At 40.7% G+C, this 26516-nt stretch overlaps 1 protein-coding gene across 10 annotated transcripts in view; it reads left to right on the top strand.

Moving 5' to 3' along the window:
* LOC139265886 (semaphorin-6A-like) overlaps positions 1-26516 on the top strand; it is a 174577-nt gene that overhangs the window by 92076 nt on the left and 55985 nt on the right. For 9 of the 10 annotated variants that reach the window (XM_070883444.1, XM_070883508.1, XM_070883435.1 and 6 more), the window contains 5 exons: positions 19894-20033; positions 20375-20492; positions 24102-24162; positions 25508-25570; positions 25878-25979. In XM_070883444.1, the coding sequence (XP_070739545.1) occupies positions 19934-20033; positions 20375-20492; positions 24102-24162; positions 25508-25570; positions 25878-25979 (444 nt within the window). In that variant the 5' untranslated portion in view covers positions 19894-19933. The remainder of the gene's footprint in view (positions 1-19893; positions 20034-20374; positions 20493-24101; positions 24163-25507; positions 25571-25877; positions 25980-26516) is intronic. The other variant, XM_070883491.1, reaches the window with a different exon arrangement.

Consider the following 26516-nt stretch of genomic DNA (forward strand, 5'->3'; position numbering starts at 1 on the left):
AGTTAACCTGACTAGATGACCTAAGCTGTGTCTCTTTTCCCAAATACTATTCATATTAATTTGAATCGGCTTCATCTGGTGGAACTGCAACGCGGAGAAAGATTAAGGAAAAATCGCCAGCTGTACTGTCCCTTTCTTGTTTCTTGCAGATAATTCTCGATTTATTTCGTCAGCCTTTTTTCCCCCAAGCTCTTTGGAGTTGATTGTTAAAAAGTTTCAAGTTCTAAATACTGTAAAACTCCTTGGCGCACTATTCGAACTTCTGAAACTGATGTGAAATTGACACGTATCCGCGGGAGGAGGGGAGAGAAGGACAGAACTGTGATAAATCGATCACCAGTCTCATCTACACTATGCTGCAAATCCCAAGTGAACAGGGTTGCAGTAATTTTGTGTAGCTAAATGGTGCAACGAATTATTCTGGTCTTACTGTGGATTAACATAAACTTGTACCAATGAGTTTCAACAGACTACTCAATCCGGTAGAAGTAATAGCCAAATATTCTGCCGGTTCTTTGCATCCGACAGTTTGTTGAATACTGTGCTGTGTACCACACAAATTGAATAGGGAAAAGACAAATGTAAACATTAAACATAGACCAATTGCACGTGCTGTTCGGGAAATAGAGCCTCTCACAGGACTCTACCCTTCTGTATCAAGCTAGATTGACTTCTTAAATTTGCTGTTAATACGACATTTAATATCGGTTAAGGCATGTAAACAAGTTTGAGTTGCTTGTTTAGAGGTTTATATGGTTTCAATTAATGCAACATATTTCGAAAACATCTAATCGTCTAAAGGCTGTTGCTCGCAAGGTAACTAATTTGGAACCCTGTTAAATCATTAAAGCCACTATGCAGTAAGAGACTGAATTGCGTTATAGCAATACTGGTCATCTCTCCAGATTCAAGGTTCCATGGTGGATTTCTAGATCTGGAAAAAGGGTTTGGGACGCGCAATTTTTTTGTAACGCGAATGCATACCAAAATGAAGCGACCCCCGAAGGAGAGTGCGCAAGGACTTTTTACGGGCTTTTAAAAACGTGTTCTTTGAATTTTGGGGGGAGCCCCGATCCACAAGCAAGATCAACTAAACCAGTTACAGTTGCTTCGATCGATCTTTGATAGGAACAATACCAAACGCCTGAAAGGCACCACTGTCAGTCACAGTAACTTATTACGCGTCTCTGTAGGGCTCCTCTTGACTCTACCATTAATAATTAGTACTTCTGCCTGACAGCTAAGTGAATTTTGTAAGTTTAAGGTGGTCATGTAATGTGGAAGACCAGGACAGTAAAGAATAAACCAACCGCAATGACGACCGTGCTGGCAGTTTATATTAAAGTGCATCCCCCTCCCATGAGGCCTCCGACTGAGTAAAGTGGAGACTTCAATTCTGAAGCGTTAGGTATTCGTGACCGAGATACTCATTCATGTGTAAGCTCTACCTGAGTTTATTTATAGCGTTGTACTTAGTGTAGTTACTAGATGGCGATGAATAGAATCATAGAAGTTTACAGCACGGAAGCAGGCCATTCCGGCCCATCGTGTCGTGCGGGCCAACAAGAGGCTAACCAGCCTAATCCCACTTTCCAGCTCGAGGTCCGTAACCCTGTAGGTTATGGCACTTCAAGTAATGTTTAAATGTGGTGAGGGTTTCTGCCTCTACTACCCTTTCAGGCAGTGAGTTCCAGACCCCCACAATCCTCTGCGTGAAGACATTTCCCCTCAAATCCCCTTTAAACCGTCTACCAATTACTTTAAATTTATGTCCCCTGGTTGCTGCCCCCTTTGTTAAAGGAAATAGGCCCTTTCTATTCACTATATCTAGGCCCCTCATAATTTTATACACCTCAATGAGGTCCCCCCTCAGCCTCCTCTGTTCCAAGGAAAACAAACCCAGCCTATCCAATCTGTCCTCATAGCTAAGATTCTCCACTCCTGACAACATCCTCATAAATCTCCTCTGTACCCTCTCCAGGGCAATCACTTCCTTCCTGTAATGCAGTGACCAGAACTGCACTCAGTACTCCAGCTGTGGCCTAACCAGTGTTTTATACATGTCAAGCACAACCCCCACACCCCCCACCCCCCCCAGCTCTTGTATCCCATGCCTCGGCTAATAAAGGCAAGCATTCCTTTTGCCTTCTTAACCACCTTATCTACCTGGTCTGCTACCTTCAGGGATCTGTGGACATGCACTCCAAGGTCCCTTTGTTTCTCTGCACTTCTCAGTACCCTATCATTTATTGTGTATTGCCTTTCCTTGTTAGCCCTCCCCAAATGTATTACCGTACACTTCTCTGGATTAAATTCCATTTGTCACTGTTCTGCTTCGGTATTGCTTCGGTTTGATAATTAAAAAGTAATGTTCCAAATTAAGTGTTAGTTTTTGTTTTCTCTTTTTGTTTCTCTGATCATAAGATTGACAGATCAGAATTGAATTTTGAATTACTTAAAAATCAGTTAAGATCCCACTGCTGACTGTTAGTTAGTGACTCCTGCTGAAGTGAATGCCTGGCGAAGATAAGGTCAAGTCTAGCTGTGATGTCCTTCACGGTCAAGCGAATCCTGCTGACATTTGCTGTCAAGTTAAAGGAACATGAAAAGTTGCTCAGAAAACCTTCATCTAATTTTTATTTACAAACACACAATGGGATGCAATTCAAGTCTAAATGCATGATTTATGTTTTAAAAAACCCACGCATGGCTGTTCTGGCTTTTGTGTTACCCCCAAACCCCAAACTTGCCAAGCACTTTGTTACTTTGTTCAATTCAAATAATGTTCATTTTTCTCAAACTGATTTCGAAATACTCGGTATGGATTTTGAAAACCCGTCTTTTAACCTCTGTGAAATTTGACTGACCAGATGTGGGAAGGTACTTCTTTCTTCCAGGTTTACCATATGGATTTCTTAACCTGTGGATTTCTTACTATTTCTGTATTTATGTGCTATTTAGAAGACTTCCAATGCATGCTTCATGTAGCCTCACAGTAAACATTAACAGAACTTTTCTGCAACAGCATCTGTGAATGCAAATGGTTTTGTTAGCCTGTTCAATTGATTGAGTAGTGTTGGGCTATCAACTGGATCCGTTACAATGCTTGTCCTAGTGCCAGAGAGAGAAATAAAAAGTTATTCAGTATTTTATTACAGTTTCAGCAACAGTACATTGACACACTCTCTCTCCCTTCACTGCCTTCAATGAGATCATGATGAACTTTGATTGGGTGCAGTCTGTGCAAGGTGCACGATGTCACCATTTTGAGTAAATTCCCATCACAGAGGTTTGTGTGATCTGAAGCCGGGGACAAGAGGGCTTATGTTCTTTGTGCCTTCAGGACTGGAATTACATGGAGAATTTACAACAATGATAGGGCTGGTAGACTGGTCCAAGCTGTTAACTGCTGCTGATGTTTGGTAACAGTGCTGTTGGAAGCCTGCCTCTTATTCTGGTAATGGCTTGAGGGACCAGATGAATAACCAGAGAACCATATAAAGTGCTGCTGTCATGCTAGCTACAGTATTGCATTCAACAGCTGTTAAGGTATTGGTATAGCTATTAACCAAGTGGATACATGAGCCCAATAACTAGAGTGAAGCAATGAATAAAGCTCAATTTCCCCCTAGTTAGGTTACTTTGAATGGCCAGAGTAAGACATGACTGACATTCTCCTGTAAGTGTGGTTGACTGCTTTAACGGTTGAGAATTATTGGTTGATTCTTGTCATGCTCTTTGCCTGATTCAGTGCTGTTGAATGCTTTTTTTAAAAGCTGGCTTTTGCTTGAGTATATTCTCATTATTGTGTTTGTTGCAGTAAACTGAATGTTATATGATCATGCCAGCCTGGTGTAGAGCAGGTCATCCAGAAGCTGCTGAATCATGCTGAGCACCCTTGGCTTATTTGATGACACCATCTGGCTTGTCAGCTTCAGGCTGGATGATCTCCCCCTCATATTCCTATTTAATGCCACAGTTTATCTGTATAGGCACTGCAATGTAGTGATACACATCAGTCAATATTATACATACAATGGTTTGCAAATTGTTTTATATGTATAAATTTATAATATAGATATTCAATTTTTGGAGACCATATAAGACTTGTATGACTTATTTTTGAGATGTTGAAGCCTCTCAAGCACTGCTTTTAATGAGAAAATTACTGGTGGAAGTGGTCAACTTGACTCCTTATTTGAAAACTGGACTAAAGTATTGAATTGGCCAAACTATTAATGTCTGATGCAATGCAGCAAACCTGCAATTAAAACTCTGACCTAAATTTACATTTTTGTTGCTCTCTTTTTGAATTCAAAGCTTCTTTCTCTTTGCAGGTTTTTTCGGGAGAAAGGTGGCTTTGTCCTGGCAATGGACTCCCCATACACCCCCCCTCCCTCCCCCGCAACTGCTACCAGTTCTGTTCTATCATCCGCTTGACAACAACCACATTTTTGGTGGGACTAGTCGGTCTCTGTATGTCCTTCACCTGCTAGTGTGGCCAACAGCTGCCAATGCTTGTCCCAACTGCAGCAGGCAAATTGGAGCGACGGACAAACCTGGGGTTTGACCCACAGCCATCTGTTTGGGAAAAGAGCATTTTGCTGCCAACACTAAAAGACTTCTTATAACTTTGCTTTTTTCTGGAAAGTGTGCATTCAAGGCTCAGTGCACAACCAATCCATGATATTGTCTGAAATAAATTCACTTGCTCTTTAATAAATGAATAAATTCTACAACTATCAGAAGCAAGTCCCATGGATTAAGTAAAACAAATTTGACAGAACAGTGTAAAACTACAAACAAAAACAGAAAAGGAACTAGAAATACTTAGCGGGTCAGGCAGCACCTGCAGAGAAACAGAAGTCTATCGACCGATGTTTCTGGGCTCAGAGGGTTTTAGACATGAACTTTTGACGGACTGACTTTTGTTTCTCCACTGATGCTGTCTAACCTCCTGAGTATGTCCAGCCTTTTATGCTTTATTCTCGCTTTTTGCAATTTATTTTTAAAAAACATTTATATTTCAGTTTTTGCTTTCAGATTTCCAGTATATTGCTTCCTCTATAAAGCTATTGTAGATTACCAAGGATTTTAGAAGTCAGCCATTTCACAAGTAGAGGACATTGACATTCAGGTCTGTAAGAGATGTACTTCAAGGGTTCTTTGTATTTGGTTGTTTATGGAAATGTATCGCCGTGCTGTGTTAGAAGGGACCAGTATTAGCTTCTGTGACTGAGCTGAAATATAGGGTGGAAATTCGGTCGCGCCTCTGTTGCGATGGGAAATGGTTTGCGTCTCCAGCCGCAAAATTCACTAGCTGGACCACACCTCTCTTAGGGTGCTAGACCAGCTGAGCAACTGAAAATCCCGAGCTAAGCAGCTGGCATTGGAGCACCTGAAGAGAGGCTTCGGTGGAAAAACAAAATCGTGAAAAAAACCAACCAAAGACATTACCAATATCTTACTGTCGCCACATCAACATAAATTGAAAAGTAAAAAACAATCACACTTACCTCAGGTCGACATTCCTGCCCTCACTGCGGCCGATACAGCTCGGAATTCCAGCTTTCCCAGGTGGTCCCACTAGGGCGCGCTACGGATCGGGCGCAAAAGAACTTTAGAGACGTGTTGCAACCAGGTGCCCCCACAAATCCGGCACCAAATGTCCCAGCAGGATGCTAGAAACTGGCTGCCCGCCCGGAAGTGCTTTCTGTCACCATTACCACTCCTCCGGGGCGAAAACAGAGACAGCTACAATCCGAAAATCCAGCCCAAGATCTCCACAAGCCTCAAGTACTTTTTGCTTACCTCTTTAAATAACTGGGATGGAGTGTGTGACAAAGTTTAAGTCAACTAAGATAGCATAAATGATTCATTCCAAAAATCTTATTCTGATTGTAATGTATGGTTAGTGCTTAAAATTGTTATAAAATGTTTAATTTGTTCAATATGATGCTAAATATTAGTGTAGTGATGGATCATAAATACTGATCAAACAAGTCATCTTTGGACAGATTTGTAGGGACTAACTCAAATAAAAGCTATTTTTTCAGTATTTGTACATCTATTTGTGTAATTGTTGCAATGGATGTGAATTAAACACATAGCTCTAAAACTTGATCTTTAAACAATTAATTATTTGATACTGAAAGATGCTTGGAATTACTGCACTGACAGCCCTCTGTGAATGCAATTAATTGTAAAAAAACATTTCTGTTCAGTGGAATACTTGGCTGGAACTGAAATTTTACACGATGAGTGGGACTAGGAGGTGGATTGGTGAACTTTGATTTTGTGCATGGATCAGATGTATGTTTATATAGAATTACTGTGATGTGTTTTTCTAGTGCGCACTAACAATGCAGTTTCATGGAGATCATGGTGATAATGCTGAGTGCATGAGTACAGGACAGAAGATCAGATCAGAAATATTGTGTTCCATGGGTGGCATTATTCCACTCCTCAGTGCAGTAAAAACCAGGTCATTTGCAATTATGTTAATGAATTGCAGACAGTCCAGAAATGCCATGTTTCAGTAACGAGGACATAATGTCAGCACTGTTTCCTACAGCTTGCTGAGGCTTTTATTGTGGATACACAGTGATGTGTGTTGGCATATCCCTGATTCAGTCTGAAAAGCAGTACTTTAGAAATATAGCATATATTGTGGATTAGGGGAATAAGCCTGACTTTGCACAGCATTATGGTAAAGCTAGTGTTTAGAGATTGTCTGAGATTTCTGCTCTTTATCTCACTGCCAACATAAATTGATCTTTTGGCTAGTCTTCTCTTGCACAATGTAATGCTATAAACAACAGTACAGGAGTACAGATGTGTGGGTCTCCTGATAGGTCCACTCAACAGTGTAAACCAGCCCAGGTTCCAGAAATCAGTGTCCTTGAAGATCTAGTAAAATATGGCTGCCAATTTCTGTTAGAAGTTAGTCCTGCATGTTTGCTCTCTGGCTCTTTGTATTAACAACAGAACCCAATGTATCTTAAGAGACTGGCGTCCCACTTGAAATAGAAAAGCAGAGCTATGATATATGCAGGTTGCTTTCTCAAAATGGGATACGTGAAAACAACTTATAACAAGTCATCCTTCTGCCGGCTTTGGCTCTTATATGAGGACTTAAAACTGTAAAAAGACAGCATAATCCTATTAAATAATTGAAGCAGAGTTGAACTGTTTTACAAATGTGTTCTGCAGGTCCCTTATTTTAGATTGCTTTATAGTGTTTTACCAGAATTGGCACCTCTTTTAGTTCATATTCAACTTCCTTGGAAATAAAATTAAAATTTTTAATCAATAAGCAAAGTGCCTTTGTGCTTTCTTTGTTTTAAAGAGACTCTTCAAGAGTGGGGTTTGGCAATTTTAACTTACAAACACAGAATGGAATAACATTGAAATGCACCACTGTGTGTGATGCTGTCATGATGAAAGAATGTGCACCTCCCTCCCCCAAATAACAGTAATGCCAAGCACGTTTTGTTGAAGGCAATGCTCCTTTTAAATGTTACTACTTTTTAGTTTCTCTGGCCTATAGACCAGAATCATAGGAAATACAGCACAGAAGGAAAGAGGCTATTCGTCCCATTATGGCCGTGCTAGTGCGAATTGTGCAAAATTGTACCCTAATTCAATTTCCCTGACCTATCCTATATCCTTTTTATAATCTTCCTTTTGAACTACTGATTCAATTCCCTTCTGAAATGATGATATTGTCTCGGTTTCAATAGCCACTTGTGACAAAACATTCCATGGTCTAATAATTCTGCATGTGGAAAAAAAATTCTAATTTCCCCATTTATTCTTCTTGTAATTCGGAGTCCATGCCACCTTGCTACTAATTTTCCAATCAGCATTTAAACGGCATTGTTCCAGTGAAAAAGCTCCCAATTTTTCAAGCATTTCTTCATAACTAAAACTTTTCATTCGTGGTGTCATTCAAGTGAATCTTTGCTGTATCCTTTCCACGATTCTAATAACCTTCCTAAAGTTGAGTGTCCAGAACTCCACACATTAATTCCTAACAGCCTGAACTAATGTCTTTTATAAATTTAACATACTTTCTTTTATATTCAAGGCTCTTGGGTATAACATTCAGAATCCTATTGTTGTGGCCTTTTACCTACACTCCCACCATTTAAAGATTAATGTATCTTCTATATCTTTCGATTATTTTTCAAGCCCATTGAAGCTTTACTTGTGTGAATTCTTCAACTGGAACTATCTACCTATATCTAAGATCTCCAACATTATTCCTCAGCGTGTACCATGCTCCTTAATTTGGTAATAATCAGAAACCTCAATATTATTCTTTGTACCTATGTGCAAATCATTTATATATAAATGGGAAACTAAAGTAGTCCAACACAGATTTCTGGGAAGATTTGAGGCCTATTTTCCATGAGGGCACTTGAACCGAATTGAGCAGGTGCAGAGGACTGATTTTTAAAACTATCACATTCTTGTTTGCACTTAAAGAGTACTTTGTGTACATTTTGACCACAAGGTAAAGCTCAATGAAATTTGTTGGAAAGCAAACAGATAAAATAACTGTTTGCACACATCCCTTCTAGTTTCAGCACTGGAGAATTTTCTGGGAGATTTCTGTTCAATTCTTGAACTTGGCCTGGGTTGTCAATGGAGAGGAGTTCCATTATTAATTGTGGAAGGTGGGGGGAGGGTGAATTAAAAAGGAGTATAACCATCTGTGAAGATATTAATGAGGTGGGATATCCTATCATACTAGCCGAGGAATTTTGAGAGAACGATTGAAGTTAGGAATTGGTGGGCATGGAATATATCCATTCCTTGCACCACTCTTGGCTTTACGTCTTGGATATCAAAGTATTTTTTTGAAATGATCATTCTGTGGCCTTGGAGTAGAGAATAGACAGTGATTTGTAAGAAATAAGGGAATGGTAGAATTTCTTCCTACTGAAATATGCTAAGACAGATACAGCAGGAGGAATCTTGACACTCATTTCTTAGTGGCCATCTGTCTGTCTCAGCCTGTTTACTAGTGCAGCAAACTGAACTGAACAAGTGTCCTGTGAGATCTCAGAGGACCATTTGCAGTAAAGGTTACAAACAGAATTGATTGGCTCGCTGAGCCTCACTGGTACAGCAGGGATATTGGACTTCAATCTAACAGACCACGCCATAATAGACGGTTTCCTATTTAGGGTGTAGTTATTAAAAGTGCTGTGTAGGTCAGGAGAGGGTTGGTTCAATTTAAACACTCATTTGTGCTTCAAAGTTGTGCTAACCCCTGGAGCAATGCTGGCCCAGTGGTTGATGCTGATGTGTGTGACAGGTTTACAGTATTGTATTGTAATGTTTTTACCCTCCAGATATGACATTAGACCCTGTCAGATTTCCCTCTCAACTACATTAGCTTATCATTTCTAGCAAAAGATCTCTCTAAAGCTCCCTGTTATCTGTATTTTAAAGAGGGAAATATCTCTGCACCACTGATAGTGTCATTCAAAAGTGCCGGAGATCAAATTATAAATTATTGCTTTTTTAATTCTTTAAAGGTCCACTTTCTAAAAAACATTTTAATAATTGGCAAAGATGCCAAAGTGTAGCTGTCATCTGTTTGACTTAATTTGGTTCAAATTCTTTGAACTTTCTGAAAAGATTGAGATAAGAGCATACTGTATAGAAAGCCGAGTCCAGTCAAAAGATGGTGACAAAGGAGGCATTGTCTGTCTAATATAGTTCTTGTGAGGATTAACTCTTGTGTGATTGGTTCTGGTTTTTTTGCTGCTTTTGAATGGTCCGTGTGGTGACAGATTGGTACAGTGTTTGCTTACATTGAGAGGAAAGGTGTTAGCACTGCTTGCACATATGTAAACACTGAGGAGTAGCTTATGCAATCCAAAACTAGTGCAAAAGCCCAACCAACACTCTGGCTCCTGTTCCAATTTCAGTGCCGTTGGATCCTCAGCATAAAGTGAAGCTGAATCAGTGGCAGCAGTTTAACGTTATTCTGCTTGGTACTTGTAGCAGCTTGAAATGGGTTACAGCTATAATTACTGGTATAAACTGTCTTGAGCACTGGTTTAGAACTATGTCATTGAATGCTCAGTTGTTAAATGAACCAAACAGAACAGGTAGGCCCCAGCTTCTATTCTTGGTTCATGCTGTTAACTGATCTCTGCTTTGGAACTTTAGTTGTCTTCTGTGTTTCTGGATCAGAGTTTATGCTTGTGATCATTATTCACCAGTTCCTGCTGTAGTATTCAGTAGTACCTGTGCGTGTAGCTGGATTGGATTAGAACAACATCAGCTTTGGTTGTGATGCCCCCCTAGTTGAATTGTCTGTCACCATTCACTCTCTACACTTGAACAATGGCCAGTTGAATGAAATAATGCAGGACTGGTGGCACCTGTAGAAAGTTACCGTTGCACAAATCAATGCCTTCAGGGTTGTAAATGAAGGGGGAAGGGGAAGAAGTAATAGACTCCATCATATTTCTAGAGTACTATTAAAACCATAATCACACTGTCGAATAAAGGTTTAAAATACCACATATGACAGTGGAATTTTAATGCGAGTAATTCTTAACTGTGAAGTCTAGACAGTGACCTCTGCCTCTGTTGTGTAACTTATTCTGTGGCATCTCCTTTGAGCTCTGTTTCAACCCTATTCCCTCCGTTCACCACAGCTGCTCTTGCACAAGTGATAGGCACTTAAGTTCCTTCTGCAGATTATTTCCCCCCCCTTCAATTTTCTCTCAAGCTGCTAACAGTATTTCCTACTGTCTTTGCACTGAAAGCTATGGTTTAACACTTTTCATGGCAATTTAAAGCTGGAATTACAACACAGGAGGTGGAACAGCAGCAACCTTTCCTTCCACTTCTCTGTAAGTACTGCACAGGTTTTTCTGCTGCGATGGTTTTAAAGAAGATGGATCCTGTCAGTATAGGATGAGGGGAGGAATTACGTAGGAGCTGCACAGATACTTGAAAAGAGACTATGGGGTTGTTAAAACAATTGGACAGGATGAGGATGGGGTTGGGTGAGATAAAGTAAAAAGAGAGTACTCATCTATTTTACCTTCTGAAATGATGGGTGTTCCCATTGATGCTTAGACACCTGGGGGCGAAATTGCCACAATTTGAATTAAATGAATTTTTAGCACCTGGCGAAAAGGGTTGCTTAATGTTGCTGAGTTGTGGTCTTTGAAAAAAATTAAGCGGGACGGTAGCACAGCATTAACGGGGCGCGAGGCTCAGAGCGTCACAACGCCCTCCTTTTAAAGGGGAATGCTGCTGTGAACTCTGCAGCCGCTTTCGTGGTGCCCACTAGAGGTTTTCGGCCGGACCAGCGGCCCGGCACTCAAAGGGTTGCCGGACTGCATGATTGCGGCCCATTTGAATCAGCAGCCGACAAAAAAATGATGGCGGCGCAAAGCCATACCCTTTAAGGGTGGCCAGGGTGCCCCGGCTGTTGGCATCGGCCCACGCCAATCTCATGTCCCACGGAGCAATTTCCCCCGCGAGGCACAAAGGGATTGGGGCGGGACGATAAGGGATCGGAGTGCACAGCGATGACATCATCGCTATAGAAGTTCCCACCCAGGGCAAAAAATAAGGAGTGCAGCATAAACCTGCTTTCGCCCATGGTATCCCGGGGGTAATTCCGGGCGGGTTGCTTCCACTGCCAGCCCCCGGGCAATAAATCATTAGCGCCCTGTTGCGCCTCCCGGGGCTATAAAAAGGGACAATTTCAACCCCCTGAAGAGGAGAGGTGATTTCTGACACAAATATAGGGAGAAACTGGGTGTAAGTCTCTCTTCTGTTAGCTATCACAATTGTAATAATTGCTGTTTCAGTGTATAATAAAAACTTGCAATGATATGACACATTTTAATATAGTAAACATCCTAAGGTATTTCATGGAGGGGAAACAAACACTGAGCAATGGTCGAAGAATAGAGGAGAGATAACAAAAAGCAAGTTGAAAAGAAATGGCAAGGCAGCCGGGGAGGAGCTGGGAGGGGTTTAGGGAGATAACAGAGTAGGGCTGATACGACTGATGGTTCTACCACCAGTGATGGAGTAATGGGAGGTGAAGATACGCAGAAGGTCAGAATTGCAGACTCGAAAAACGGCGGCAAGGGGCTGGAGGAAGTTGACGAGATAGAGTGGAGTGAGGCTGTGGAGTGATTTGTAAATGAGGGTGAGGACTTTGAATTCAATATTTTGGGTGATTGGTGGGAACAGAAGTGATTTGCAAGCAGGACTTAATGTAGGATGGGATGCTGGCAGGAAAGTTTTGGATGAGTTAGTTTGTTTCTGGCAGGGTTCTGTAGGGTGGCGAGGAGGGCATGGAAAAGTCAAGTCTGTAGGTAACAAAAATGTGGACAAGAGTTTGTGATACTGCGGATGGAATGTGGGCGGCGGTGGAAATAAACCGTCTCGTTGATGGACAGAATATGGGGTTTGAAGCTCAGCTCAGAGACAGCAGGACAGAGAAGTTTTGTACCATCTGCTCCAGCCTAAGCAAACAATTGGAAAGAAGGATGCCATCAGGCAACAGTACAGAATTTTTGGCAGGAGTCTAATAAGATGGCTGCCGCCTTCCCAATATTCATTTGTCAGAATTTCTGGATCCTTCACAACTTGATCAGATGAGCACCCTGACAACAGGAGATAGTCATGGAGTCAAAGTTGGAGGTGAAGTAGAAAAGTCAGTGTTGTTGCATACAACACTACGGAAACTGAGTGAATGCCCCCAGACAATGATGCTGATAATGATACTGTCAAAGGGTTCAACTTAATACACTTTTTAAGAAGCAGTGGAAAATTTGAGATAATGCAATGCCATAATCTATCTAATATTGGAAATATTACTAATTAAACGTTTAGAATTTCTTTTTAAATTTTATAACAATGATTCTGTACTCAAGCACTGATTTTTAAAAATGGTCAAGAGATCAAGTGCGCTTCATCTGAGGAAAGCAAATACTATGTCGGCCATTGAATACTGACTAACTAGGAAATAGTCTTAGCTTTTCACTAATTACATTAAGAAAGGAAAGCTTGTAATGATACTTGAGTAAGATATATTAAGGTTAATAATTAATTTTTTGAGTGCAGAATTAATTTGTAATTAATATAATGCTCTATTAAATGAAAAATTATTACAAGATTGGATGAGATAATCATTCATGTATCCAAATTGAGGCAACCGCTACTTAGAAACTTCAGCGCAGAAGGAGGTAATTTATCATGCTATGCCAGCGTTAGCTCAAAAATGAAGCTATCTAACCTAATCCCATTCCTCTCCTTCTTCCTTGTACTTTAAAAAATATTTTTGCTCTTCATGTCTAACTCTCCCTTAAACATGTGATTGACTCAATCCCAATAGTCACTTTTTGTGTGGCATATCCTAATAATTCTTTGTGAGGGACAACATTCTTCTATACTCCACTTTATGCTGTTAATACTCATCTTAAATGTATGCCCATTGGTTACCAATTCATTGACCAACAGAAATAATCTTTCAGTGCCCGTCCTAACCCCTGAACTCATTGAATCTTTTCTGCTGTGGCGAATACTACTGTTGTTCGTTATTGTGCCAAAATAGACAAGAGCAAATAGTTTGCACATTGAGAACAATCTACCTAATGGCTGAGACAGTGGCTCTAAATATGTGGTAAAATGTTTCCATTTTTTGAACAGTGGTGTCACAAGGATTTCAGTAAATTGTAATTTGAGCATGTGAGATTTTCTTAGCGTTTAGACATGATAGATGAGGCTCGAGTGGAGCTTAAAATGCCGGCATAGACTAGTTGTTCTGTGTCGTATATCCTATGTAATCCTATGTAATATTATGTGTATTCTGAAAAGTACAATTTTATAGATTGATTTTCATTCTGCCAAACTTTGGTTGTGCCTGGAAAAGGATTTTGGACTACATAAAATTAAGGAGAATTACTGCTGTTGCAGGAATACCACTGGTAATAAGTGGTGTGAGTAATTCAGATGATTAATTCAGAGCATTACACAATGTTAAAGAGTACTGGCTTAAGTGGTTCTTATATTGTTAGCAATCTGCTACATAAGCCTGGTGACAACACTGAGAACCATATTGGTATGACAGTAAGGAACGTTTTCTTTCTCATTATGCATTGTTACCATTATGTTGAATAAGCCAAGTGACAGTAATGCATCACACTTTGAATCTTAACCATCTGTGAATGGTACAAGTAAGGAAACCTTGCACATCCTTCATTCCTTATCCCGATTCCAATGTAAGGTGTGATGGAATGTTTATTATTTATCTGACTACTGCTTTAAATAGAAGTGTACTATGTCCTGTCATGTAACAGCAGATTGAACAATATGAATCCTTTTACTCAGCCTGATACAGTGTACAATGCTTGCATAAGACAACTAATATGGCTTTATATTAACCTTTAGTCATCAAGTTCCCCTAATCTGGGCTTCCTGCAGGTGAACCTAAAACTACCAGATTTTGTTAGACTGGTGGGGAGGAAGGCCGTATCTTCATTGGGTCTCAACAACAACAACTTGTATTGATATAGCAACTTTAACATAATAAAACATTTTGAGGATGTAAGTAGTAGAGTGGACAAGGGAGAACCAGTGGATGTGGTGTATTTGGACTTTCAAAAGGCTTTTGACAAGGTCCCACACAAGAGATTAGTGTGCAAAATCAAAGCACATGGTATTGGGGGTAATGTACTGACGTGGATAGAGAACTGATTGGCAGACAGGAAGCAGAGAGTCGGGACAAATGGGTCTTTTCAGAATGGCAGGCAGTGACTAGTGGGGTGTCGCAGGGTTCAGTGCTGGGACCCCAGCTATTTACAATATACATCAATGATTTAGATGAAGGAATTGAATGTAATATTTCCAAGTTTGCAGATGACACTAATCTGGGTGGCGGTGTGAGCTGTGAGGAGGATGCTCAGAGACTGCAGGGTGACTTGGACAGGTTAGGTGAGTGGGCAAATGCATGGCAGATGCAGTATAATGTGGATAAATGTGAGGTTATCCACTTTGGTGGCAAAAACAGGAAGACAGACTGTTATCTGAATGGTGACAGATTAGGAAAAGGGGAGCTGCAACGAGACCTGTGTGTCATGGTACATCAGTCATTGAAGTTTGGCATGCAGGTACAGCAGGCAGTGAAGAAGGCAAATGGCATGTTGGCCTTCACATCTAAAGGATTTGAGTATAGGAGCAGGGAGGTCTTACTGCAGTTGTACAGAGCCTTGGTGAGGCCACACCTGGAATATAGTGTTCAGTTTTGGTCCTCTAATCTGAGGAAGGACATTCTTGCTATTGAGGGAGTACAGCGAAGGTTCACCAGATTGATTCCCGAGATGGCAGGACTGACATATGAGGAGAGACTGGACCAACTGGGTTTTAGAAGAATAGAAACATATACAATTCTGACTGGATTGGAAAGGTTAAAGGCAGGAAGAATGTTCCCATTGCTGGCGAGTTCCAGAACCAGGGGTTAAAGTCTTAGAATAAGGGGTAAGCCATTTAGGACCAAGATGAGGAGAAACTTCTTCACTCAGAGAGTGGTTCACCTGTGGAATTCTCTACCGCAGAAAGTTGTTGAGGCCAGTTCGTTAGATATATTCAAAAGGGAGTTAGATATGGCCCTCATGACCAAAGGGATCAAGGGGTATGGAGAGAAAGCAGGAAAGGGGTACTGAGGTTGAATTATCAGCCATGATTTTACTGAATGGTGGTGCAGGCTCGAAGGGCCGAATTGCCTGTCCTGCACCTAATTTCTATGTTTCTAAGGCGTTATCAAACCGAATTTGACACCAAGCCACATAAGGAGATATTAGGGCAGATGACCAAAAGCTTGGTCAAAGAGATAGGTTTTAAGGAGTGTATTAAAAGAAGAGAGAGGAAGAGAGGTTTAGGGAAGGAATTCGAGAGCTCAGTGTCTTGGCAGCTGACATACGGCCACCAATGGTGGAACGATTAAAATCGTAGATGCTCAAAAGGCCAGAATTGGAGGAGCGCAGATGTCTCGGCGGGTTGTATGCTGGAGGAGGCTACTCAGTGCCTGCTGTTAGTTTATCTCTGGCCACTAAAAGCGCTAAACTAGCAGCAGTACAATTTGCGGGGATTTTCAGAAGGCCCTTTGTAATGTTGTGTCTTGTTGTGTCTCAGCGGTAACACTCTCACCTTTGAATCAGAATGTCATGGGTTCAAGCACCACTCCAGAGATTTACGAATGTATGAAAATGACAGACTTGAGCTCATAATCTTGGCTGACACTTCAGTGCAGTATTGAGGGAATGCTGCACTGTTGGATATGTCATCTTTCAAATGAGATGTTAAACCAAGATACCATCTGTCCTCTCAGCTGGATATAAAAAAATCCCATGGAACTATTTGAAAAAGAGCAGGAAATTCTCCCGATATCCAGGCCAATATTTATCCCTCAAACAAAATAAATAAAACATATTGGGGCCGAAGTTGTCCCTTTCCTTAAGGCCTCTTAACACCAGAAAGCGGCGGCCATGCTGTGGAGTGCAATGGCTGCTGACTTTTCGTGTAATGGTCGCCATTATGAAAATTCCATTCCCGTGTTATCCGAGCGGTGACCGTTCCCTGCTGTTGCTGATCCGTGTTAAGTGCGTCATCACAGTGTGTATTGCTGGTGCCAAAACAAGCTTTTTCCCAGTGTTTCCAGTGAGGCTGTGGCCTTCTGCAAAGGCGGTGCGGCTCCCCTTAAAGGGGAGGACCTACTGCCACTGGCGCCATGTTTTTTTTGTTGGCCGACTGTCTTTCAGTTATGGCCCTGGGTTCGGCCGGGCTGCCAACAGGTAGCCTGGCATCCCTTCTTGAGTGCCAGGCCGCTGGCTCGGCTGAAAACCTCACTGGTGGCCCAGTGGGCCGAAGTTTTTAAATTGCGAAGGCTCTCCCCTTTAAGTGAAGGGGAGAGCCACGGTGACACGGCACGTATCCACCCCCATTAAGAGCGACTTCCAAATCCGAGTTTAAAAAAAACAAAGAGCAGAATTTCGCTCAAGAGGCGACCTCACAACCGCGGCGGTAAAACCACACAAAACGGGGTGGGAGCGCCCTATTTCGGGCAGGGGGCAAATTCGGACCCATTATTTTGTCATTTATCTCATTTCTGTTTGTGGGACCTCACTATGCACAAATTGGCCAAGGCATTTCCTACATTACAACTGTGACCAATGTTCCCTCTGCATGGCCACACAGTAATCTGAAAGGTCCTGCGTACGGCGCTCACCGGCTTGTACATTGTAAATACCACGCATGCGCAGAAATTTAAAGGGACTGCGCATTAAAAGAAACAGGTCATGCAGAACAAAGTGCCACTTACAGAGACTATTGACTGCGTCTATACTGTATTTCAAAAAGGAGTTAATTGGTTGCAACGGGCATGAGGTCGTGAAAAGTGCTATATAAATGCAAGTTCTTTCTATCTTCTCATGAAGACAAGTTGAAGAACACATGGAATTTTAGCGCATCATTATCACAACTCAATAATGTTAAGTTTTACCGTACTTCAGGTTTAGTGTGAAAACGATCTGAGCTGAAATAATGATACGCTTAATAAGTAAATCCACAATGGGTTGAAAGGAATTTTCATAAGTGTCTGATATTTGTGTACTTAACCAACTTTGGGACATTGCTTCTTAAAAAGCTGGGCTTTTGGAGCCGGCTGGTAGTGATAAATGGCCATCACTTCCCTGACCATTCCTGCTATCAGCTGCCCACACAGTGGACATTCCCCTATTCATTTGCTGCAGTTTGGGGAACAGCAAAATAAATATGGAATTAAAAATGCAATATTTTAAAAACACAATCACACTACATGTATCTACTATTTTGTTATTCATTTCTTTATAAATCCATATTTCCTCTTGTGCTTCCTGTACAGGGCCATGGTAGGAAGGGGAAACACCACTAAGCAGAAGACAAACCATATCAGTGAGGGCAGGAGCAGTCATTTGGAGGCAGAGTGTGTTTTCATATTTGTTTTATTCGTTTATGGGACGTGGGCATCGCTGGCAAGGCCAACATTTATTGACCTTCCCTAATTGTCCTTGAGAAGGTATTTGTGGTATTTGAGAGCAGAGCTCACACACCTTCTTAGGGACCAGGGATCAGAGCAGTTTTTGGTTCAAGAGCAAGGCTTGAGATAACTAAGGAGAAGTTATAGGGTCACGGAGTTTAGAACAAGTAACATTCCAAGTCAAGGTCGTGCGACTCCTGATGTCCTTTTGAAACTCTAACTGAGTTATTTAATGAATTCAGGAAGGTCTTGTTTACATTATTAACCACTGACTGCTGGACTGAAGTCTACTCTGGGTGTCATTTGCAATAAGTATCAGATCTGCCCTCTTTACAATAGTCCTTGCAATGCAGGAGCTTAAATGACAGCTATTGAGCCGTACTTGCATATATTGCTTTAAGATAATAGAATTTCAGTGGTATCAGACGTCAATGCCTCATTAGCACCTTTTATTATCAAACCATGGAGGTTACAGTCTGTATCAGAGTAGCATTTGGACAGTCTCTTGTGCTGATTCTATAGTCATTCCAAGGCAGATAGGTAAGTTTATATGCAGGCATAATTCTGGACTGTGCAGTTCACACCGTTACACAAGATTTGAATACATAATGAATCAATTGTTGAATATGTTGCAGTGTTGGTTTTAGGTACGTAACTGTACAGGGCCCAAAAGAATTTAAATGAAATACTGTTTCTGAATTGATAATATAAATTTGGCACAAAAGAGTGCCTTCTTCAGGGCCAGTTAGCATCAGCAAGACAATGGCACTAGGTTTGGTCCATTTCACTCCATTTTCAGTTTTTCTTACTCCTTTCCACTTGGTTTATTTTGCAGCAGTGTGAATTGTCTGATATAAAAACAACTATGTGTATCCGAAAAGCATTTGGAATTTGAGAATGTTGAGGTAATAGGAAGATTTCTCTTCCTCGAAGTGGACTACCTGATATAGGTAATCGACACCTCACCCTCGCCCTCCGTATAACGACCACGGAATCAAACAACTGAAACCTTCGGTTCAACCGGCTTTATTTCGAGCAAATGCAAGGGAAAGTTCAATCGTGGAACCTTCAAAGTACAAGAGGTTTCAAGTACAATGCAGTTTTTGGAGGGGGCTACTCTTCTACAAAATCATCGATAGGTCTACTGTTATCAGCAAAGTTACATTGATTTGTTGTCTCTTATCAGACTGGCTCTGAGTGGTACATGCACTGTCAATCATGTTGTTCTGTGATGCGATCTTTGCTTTAGTCTCTTAGTAGCTCTGTTCCCAAAATATTAGCTTTTTTTATCTCTTCCTCAGAGACTTCTAGCCAAAATGTTATGTATTGTAACTGCTGACCTCTGCTGTCTTTGTTATGTGTTACTAAGGCTAAGGATGAATTAACCATCAGGCTTAATTCGTTATAAGTGTGCTTTACCTACATAGGCAATAATCCATACCATAAGGTAGAGGAACTTCACCCATTCTTCAGACCCTCCTAATACTGATAAGCCCTCTTAATCTGTCTGCTCTTTGCCTGCTACAACTCTATACCCCTTACAGAGGGCAATAATTTTCTCAGTCTCTATCCTTTTACAGCAGTTGGGAATGCTTTCCGTGAATTTTGGAATGCAGTCTAAGCTTTATCTCTATTTCCCTCGCTTTCTCTTTCAGTCTTGATCTCTCCCGCTCTTTCTCTCTCTTTCTCTCTCTCTCCGTTAATCTCTGAGCTGTGTATGTGGAGTGCAAAATATTACTATTACTTGTTGCAAGTATTTCACAGTAATATCAAAATGAACCAATGGGTGCAAAGCTGACATCTGCTTTTTTTCCTTTTTTCTTCAGGCTTAAGTGAAAATAAAAGACGCAAGCTAGCTGTGCTACTATGAAGTCTGAGGCCTTGATGCTATATTTTTCGCTACTACATTTTGCTGGGGCTGGTTTCCCCGAAGACTCTGAGCCTATCAGTATTGCACATGGCAACTGTAAGTCTGCAAATAAAATTTGTCATTTGCTGACTTAAGTGTAGACCCAAAAATAAATGAGTGAACTTTGAAAAATGATGCATCTGTCTGGAGCTAGTCAAATGCCTCTTAACACAGCACAGTGAAAAAAAAATGTAATTTCCTCCCAAGCAAGAATTTTTAGCATGTGACTGAATTAGTGCCCCTGCTGACTTGTAACAAGGATTACAGGAATGAGTGCTTGTGAAATCTGCTGTGATGTTACTTCATTGCCTTGGGGTACAAAGAGTGATGCATTGAGTGTGGGAATTGTAATTCAGGCTGATTGGGTTAATGCGGTTATATTCTTTCTCCCTTAACAGATACAAAACAATATCCGATATTTTTGGGTCACAAACCAGGACGAAATAACACACAAAGACACAAGCTGGACATCCAGCTGATTGTGAAAATGAATCGAACACTCTACATTGCTGCTAGGTCAGTATTATTTCACTAATTGTCAAACCCTTGGGGCTTAATTTACTGACCACTGTTCTGAAGTTTCCCAATTCAAAGAAAGTGGCTTTGGCTGCTTGTGTCATAGAAAGAAAACAATTTAAGCACAACTCTTGGTTGTCAGTGTTTGACAGTGGGTTTCTAGTAGCACTGTGCCATGTGACAGTAAGAGATGGGTTTGTGCCCAATATATCGTACAAGGTGAGTCTCTGATCGCAGCAGAGATACTATAGTGTTGTTTCATATATACACACATACATAAGATCAAGAATAGGCAGTTCAGCCCCTCAAGCCTGTTCTGCCACTTGCATGGGATGTCATCATGCCAAAAGTAACTGTGGTACTCCTTCCACCCCAAACATAAATTCAAGTTTCATGAAGACATTGCCCGTTTAAATAAGGACACAATACAATTTTTAAACTTACACGGGTGTAGCGGGAATGTATACCAGCTGTAGAAGGTCATTTTTGCACAATGACAGTAATTTACTGCCTGAGATAAAACTAAGGAAACTAAATTCAATTTTGAAGCTGGAGACTAGAAAAGCAAAGTTATTTGGACTGTGAGAGATCCCATAACTCAATTAGTATTGGACAGCTAAAAAGAATATTAAAAAGAAAATGGAGGGAAGGATGACAAATAATTAATCTTTCTCTCGGCAAGACGGTAACCAGGTTTATGCACTGGCCTTATGACAGTTTGAAAAGGTGTTTTTTTATATGAAAGTTAATATCTGGTTTTATTAATGGCAGATTTAAGGGAAACCATTTTAGGGCAAAGATAACCTGCTCAGTGTATTCATCAACACTTGATCAGGCACTGTTATCATGTAAAAAAGGGAGCAAGCTTTCATTTTGATCTAGGAAGGAAGAAGCCATTTCACTTTCATCGTAATGATGTCACCCATAAGTTGATGCTGTTCAGCATAATTTAAAGCATTGCACTGTGTTTACAAACCATGCTTTCCAAACAATCATTTGTGATGATCGTGTCTTTTTAAGTTCTATAGTTTTAGTTATCCAAGAATACTAATAGCAGGTGAATACTGGCAGCACACAAATGAAAGGAAAACAAATTTGCCTTAATCTCCAGTGGACTGCATATTGCAACATATTATAAAGAAGCAGGTTAATCGTCTTAAATTATCAGTTTTAAAGGCACAGAAGGGCCTTGAGTTATCTTTTGAAGTTTGTTTGTGTTTCATCTACAAAGGTTTTGATGAAAAAAGTGTTTGTTTGCCGAGCTTTTTGAAAAGAAGATCCATGTGTCACTTTTTATTCTAAAGTGAAATCACAAACCAGTGTCATGATCCATTCTGCCCATTTCCCTTCCCTCCTCTTCTGAAGGGCTGACCGAGGTACCATTCCATGGATACTGCTTCCCTTCCAGTATTTCATTCATGTGGCAATTCTTCATTTGTGAGCAGGAATAGGAACCCGATCAATTTCCTCTTCTCTTTCCCCTGCCCTCATGGCCCCTTTCCCCATTAACCCAGCCCAAGAATGCTGACAGCAATTTTAGCAGCTCTGCCGCTGCCCTGGCTGATAGCAGAACCAGGACTTTTTGATCATATTCATATCATCATGATTAGATAATAAACCTTTTTGATGCTTTGTAAAAGAAAACTCTTGTCTAATGAAGGTTGTGCCCCTTTTAAGCATTTTCCATTGTATAGTTTCATGTAACAATAATACTATTTTTGTTGAGACTACACAGTTAATGAATCGCCTGTGCTATATAGAACTGACCATTTCATTAATCGGCTATGCTGAATAGGTTTGCTACAGTTCTGTACAGAGTGGATGATGAGAGAGCTACAAATTACAGTGCCTGAAACCAAATGCATTTCTAAATTGTAACCATTGAAATACATTTGTCAGTCAAGAGTCCGCACAGATATCCATTTAATGATACCCAAAAAGAAAGTAAGGAAATGTGTTTAGCATCCAGATAGCTACACTCTCCCCTCCCAGGCAAACCTGCCTGCCTATTCTCCTCTCACGGTGGGAATGTATGCAGAATAATTCAAAAATAGCCCTGCACCTGATGTGCTAATGGTTTCCTCCTGTAGGAAGATTGGTGGGTATTTGTAAAGAAAATGCAGTTCTCAGCAATATGTAAGCAATCTGACATTTCACAAAGGAAAACTTAGCAAACACAATGAGCTACTTGTCTGTGTATGGTTTTGAACGAGTGGATGAAATGCATTAAGCTCAAAAGCATGATTTAAAATGCTTTGTAATTGTAGATGTTGCAATTTTATTTTAACGTTTAGAATAAAGAAACGTGCCGCTTTGAGCATGTCCTTGTCAAGTATAAACAGTGTTTTGTTTATTGCTTAAAGTCAGATAATACCGCCTCAGGAAAGGTTTCAAGTTAAGGGTATATGCAAGGATGAATTTTAAAAATGCACAGCCAAGGGTTTCAAATTCGCTGTTAGTCTTCCTTTCAGGTTGGTATCCTATGTCCACCTCTCCATATACAATTACATTACGGAGATCTAATTGTACTTGTCAGTGTTCTGTATTGGAAAGACTTGGTGTGCTGCAGGTGCTAGAAATTGCATCTCTCGCCATTCTATATATGATGTACAGCTGTATACTGACTCTCCTTTTCTACTATTACATTGGTAGAAACGATCTTATCAGCAGAGACCGCTGTGTTTAACCTTCAGAGGTTAACATTAAAACCTTTAGGAACTTTCCAGCAGTACTTAGAGTTTCTAATTTGGCTGATAAGAATATATAGATCACATGATTCCATTTGTGGAGATTGGAAAAAGTGGCTGGAAAGTGCGGAACACGTTGTAAAACTGAAATTCTGCTGTAACTCTGACACTAATGAGATGGAAGACACACAGCTTCTATTAAATCATTAACGACCACAAAGATCTTTAATTGTTATTTTATCCATAAAATGGGAGCATAGGAATCTGCACACTTTTTGATTCACAATTGATACATTTGAAATTGTCTTAACATTTAATATTGTTTTAAAAGAACATTTTCTGTTCAATATTTTTTGCTTACCCTCCTCTTCTGAAGATGTTGATCCTTGCTGTGATATCCTCGCTGTGATAGTGTTCTACACAATATACATGCCTTAACTAGCTCGCCTCACATGCTCATTATTCATTTGTGAGCCTGGATGGTGAGTATTGGCAGGCATTTTGACCATAGTGGGTGGGGGTCCGGTGGCAAGGTGGGTCAGGGTAGGAGGCGAGGAAGCTGATCCTATCCTCAGCTGATAGTCATACATGTGCACTTCTAACAGGGATTTCTGGGTTGCGAGCAAGACCAGGAACTCTCCAGCACAGATCAGGGATCAAATCTGGGCTCCATCTGTTCTGTATGGCTCAGCTACTCACTGGGTAAACTGAGCTATTGGGAAACCAATTTGCTTTTTTTATGAATAATCCATTGACTAAAGTCTTTTCTAATGTATTTGTAATAGTTGCATTATTATGTGGTGAAGCATTTAAAATTGAATGATTTGCTCCTCCTGGCTTGCTGTCTGTTTAGTGTGATAAGATTCTGCAAACGATGGTTGAAGCCTGAAATGAACATGTCAATTCTTTGTTCTATTTATAGAGACCATATTTACACTGTTGAAATGGATACATCCTTCACAGAGCAGATTAATTTTAACAAAGTAAGTAGTGTGTGTTTTCTTTGTTTCTGTGACGACGCTGTCACAGTTTAAACATGAGGCCCCATGTGCAGAACCCAGATAAGACTTGACTACTGTAAGTTAAAACAACTGGCAGTAAAGTGTGGGCTAGACGGAGACAACTAAAATCTTTAGTATAAGCAAGTTTTAGATAAATCCTGACATTAAATTTCAAAGCAACATTCCAATTAGCTGCCATTATGGCTTTATTCAAGTGGAACACATTTTGGCAAACACACTACGTATTTGCAAATGTCAGAGTTGAACTGCACAGGACCTTATGGTCTGTTTATAAGGCACAGGCATAAGTTTAAAAAAAATTATTTATTCAGTTTAGTGTGCACAAAATTAAAATCTCTGAGCCTGAAATTGATGGCCTTGCCGCCAACTGCCGCCCACTGCCGCCGACATTCCTCTTGAAGTTGCTCCCAGTGCCACTTTCCATTTGGTGTGGAGCGGGCGGGAGGGGAAAGCCGCCGAGAACCGCCCGCTGACATCAGCAGACGGCCGAGTGGCGCAACTGAGATTGCCCATTCATATGTCATATTGATGCGGGAGTCGGCGGGAGTCAGCTCCAGAACGGGGAAGGACTGCTGGCTGGAGGCTGGTCTATCCCCGATGGTGAGTATGAAGAGCTGAAAAAAAAGGTTAATAAACATTTTTTTTAATTTTTCTTTACAGCGACTGACCTGGATGGGGTCCCCTGAAGGTGTTTCAATATTCTTTTTTGATGATTCCCCTTTTGAGGTCTTTGACCCTCCATGGGCCCGACTCCATCCCCGGCAGCACTTGGGCGGCAAGCGCCTTTGCCGCCAAGATTGGAAGCTCCCACTGGCTGCTGCCCAGATTGGCGGCGTAAGTCCCTCTTTTGCCACCCGCCGCCCTTTCAAGGACCTTTTTGATGAAAACCCCACCCAAAGTACCGTCAGGTACCTCGGCGGCCATCGGCGATCCTTTGGGCGACACTTGGGCAGGCGGGGGCCTTCACCAATTTCGGCCCCTCAAACTTTTAGATTATTTTGCACTGTTTGTAAAACAAATAATCCAGTGGAAATGAAATCTCATTAAATAGAATATTGTGCAGTAATTTATTCATCTACAGCAATATCAAGACATGTTAAACATGAGTCAACACAGACAGTCGTACTTAACAACATGGCTGTTTGGCTGCACTTTTACATATTGCTGTTTGTTAGAGGTACCATGCTACCTTTCTTTTGCAGCAGCCGTAAAGCTGAATATGATGTTTTGTATTCTGTATTGATAACCAATAAGATGTGTAAGACGTTACCTAGTTCTAATGAGCTGGTTCTGTTTATCATCACAGAAGTTAACATGGCGATCTAAACAAGCTGACATAGACATATGCAGAATGAAGGGAAAGCATAAGGTAAGCAGGTGTTATTTCCCTAATGGATGCCACTTCAGTGTAGATTTTGTGTCTGCTTTCATATAACACGATCTCTGATCGACCTCTGATTCTATCATTAATGTGATTCATTGGCTTTATCAGTTAACTCTTAATGGGTTCCCCTGTTGAAGGTTTTATTTGCTATAATGGTGAATCCTTAGAGGAGGGAAATAACATCTTGCTGTTCAGCTGTGCATAAAGGTTTAGAGGCACAGTTCACAATCGTGTAATGAAACATACTTGTATTGTAAGCTGACCATAACATGGCAATTTTTTGCTGGTTTAGGATGAATGTCACAATTTCATTAAGTTGCTTCTGAAAAGAAATGATGACACCTTATTCGTCTGTGGGACAAATGCTTTCAACCCATCCTGCAGAAACTATAAGGTATGTTCCTTGAAATGCCTTTCTGAGTAGAATGATTCAGCATTCTCATTTACTATGCTGGGAGACAACATCAAGTGATTGTAACCTTACTGTGGTTCATTGTTTGAATTTCACTTTTTAAAATCAGTTGTATGTTTCCTGAATTTTGTTTTCAAAGAATGCTACATGCTGTACATAAAAGTCTTTTGATCATACAAAACACAACAGTAATATGGATCCAAACCATGCTGAACTCATCAACTGTCCAAGATTTACATCCTTGTTTTGTGTTGTGTTTAAAAGGGACACTATTATTGCCTGAATTTTTCAGCAGTGTCACAGCCGATTGATAGTGTTTTCCATACAGGTCTCTCCAGGTTCCAACTGAAAGATGCATTATTTAAGCTAGGCCATCGAGGTCTTGGGTCATGGAGTGGCAGGATGGCAGTGCGAGGGGATGTTAGCAACGAAGTCATCTATCTAAACCCACCCCAGTTTTTGAGAACTATACAAAGTGAGAGTACTATCAAGCACAATATTAATAGTATCATAAATGGA

Source organism: Pristiophorus japonicus, chromosome 1 (assembly GCF_044704955.1).
Source record: "Pristiophorus japonicus isolate sPriJap1 chromosome 1, sPriJap1.hap1, whole genome shotgun sequence".
NCBI classification, from domain to species: Eukaryota; Metazoa; Chordata; class Chondrichthyes; family Pristiophoridae; genus Pristiophorus; species Pristiophorus japonicus.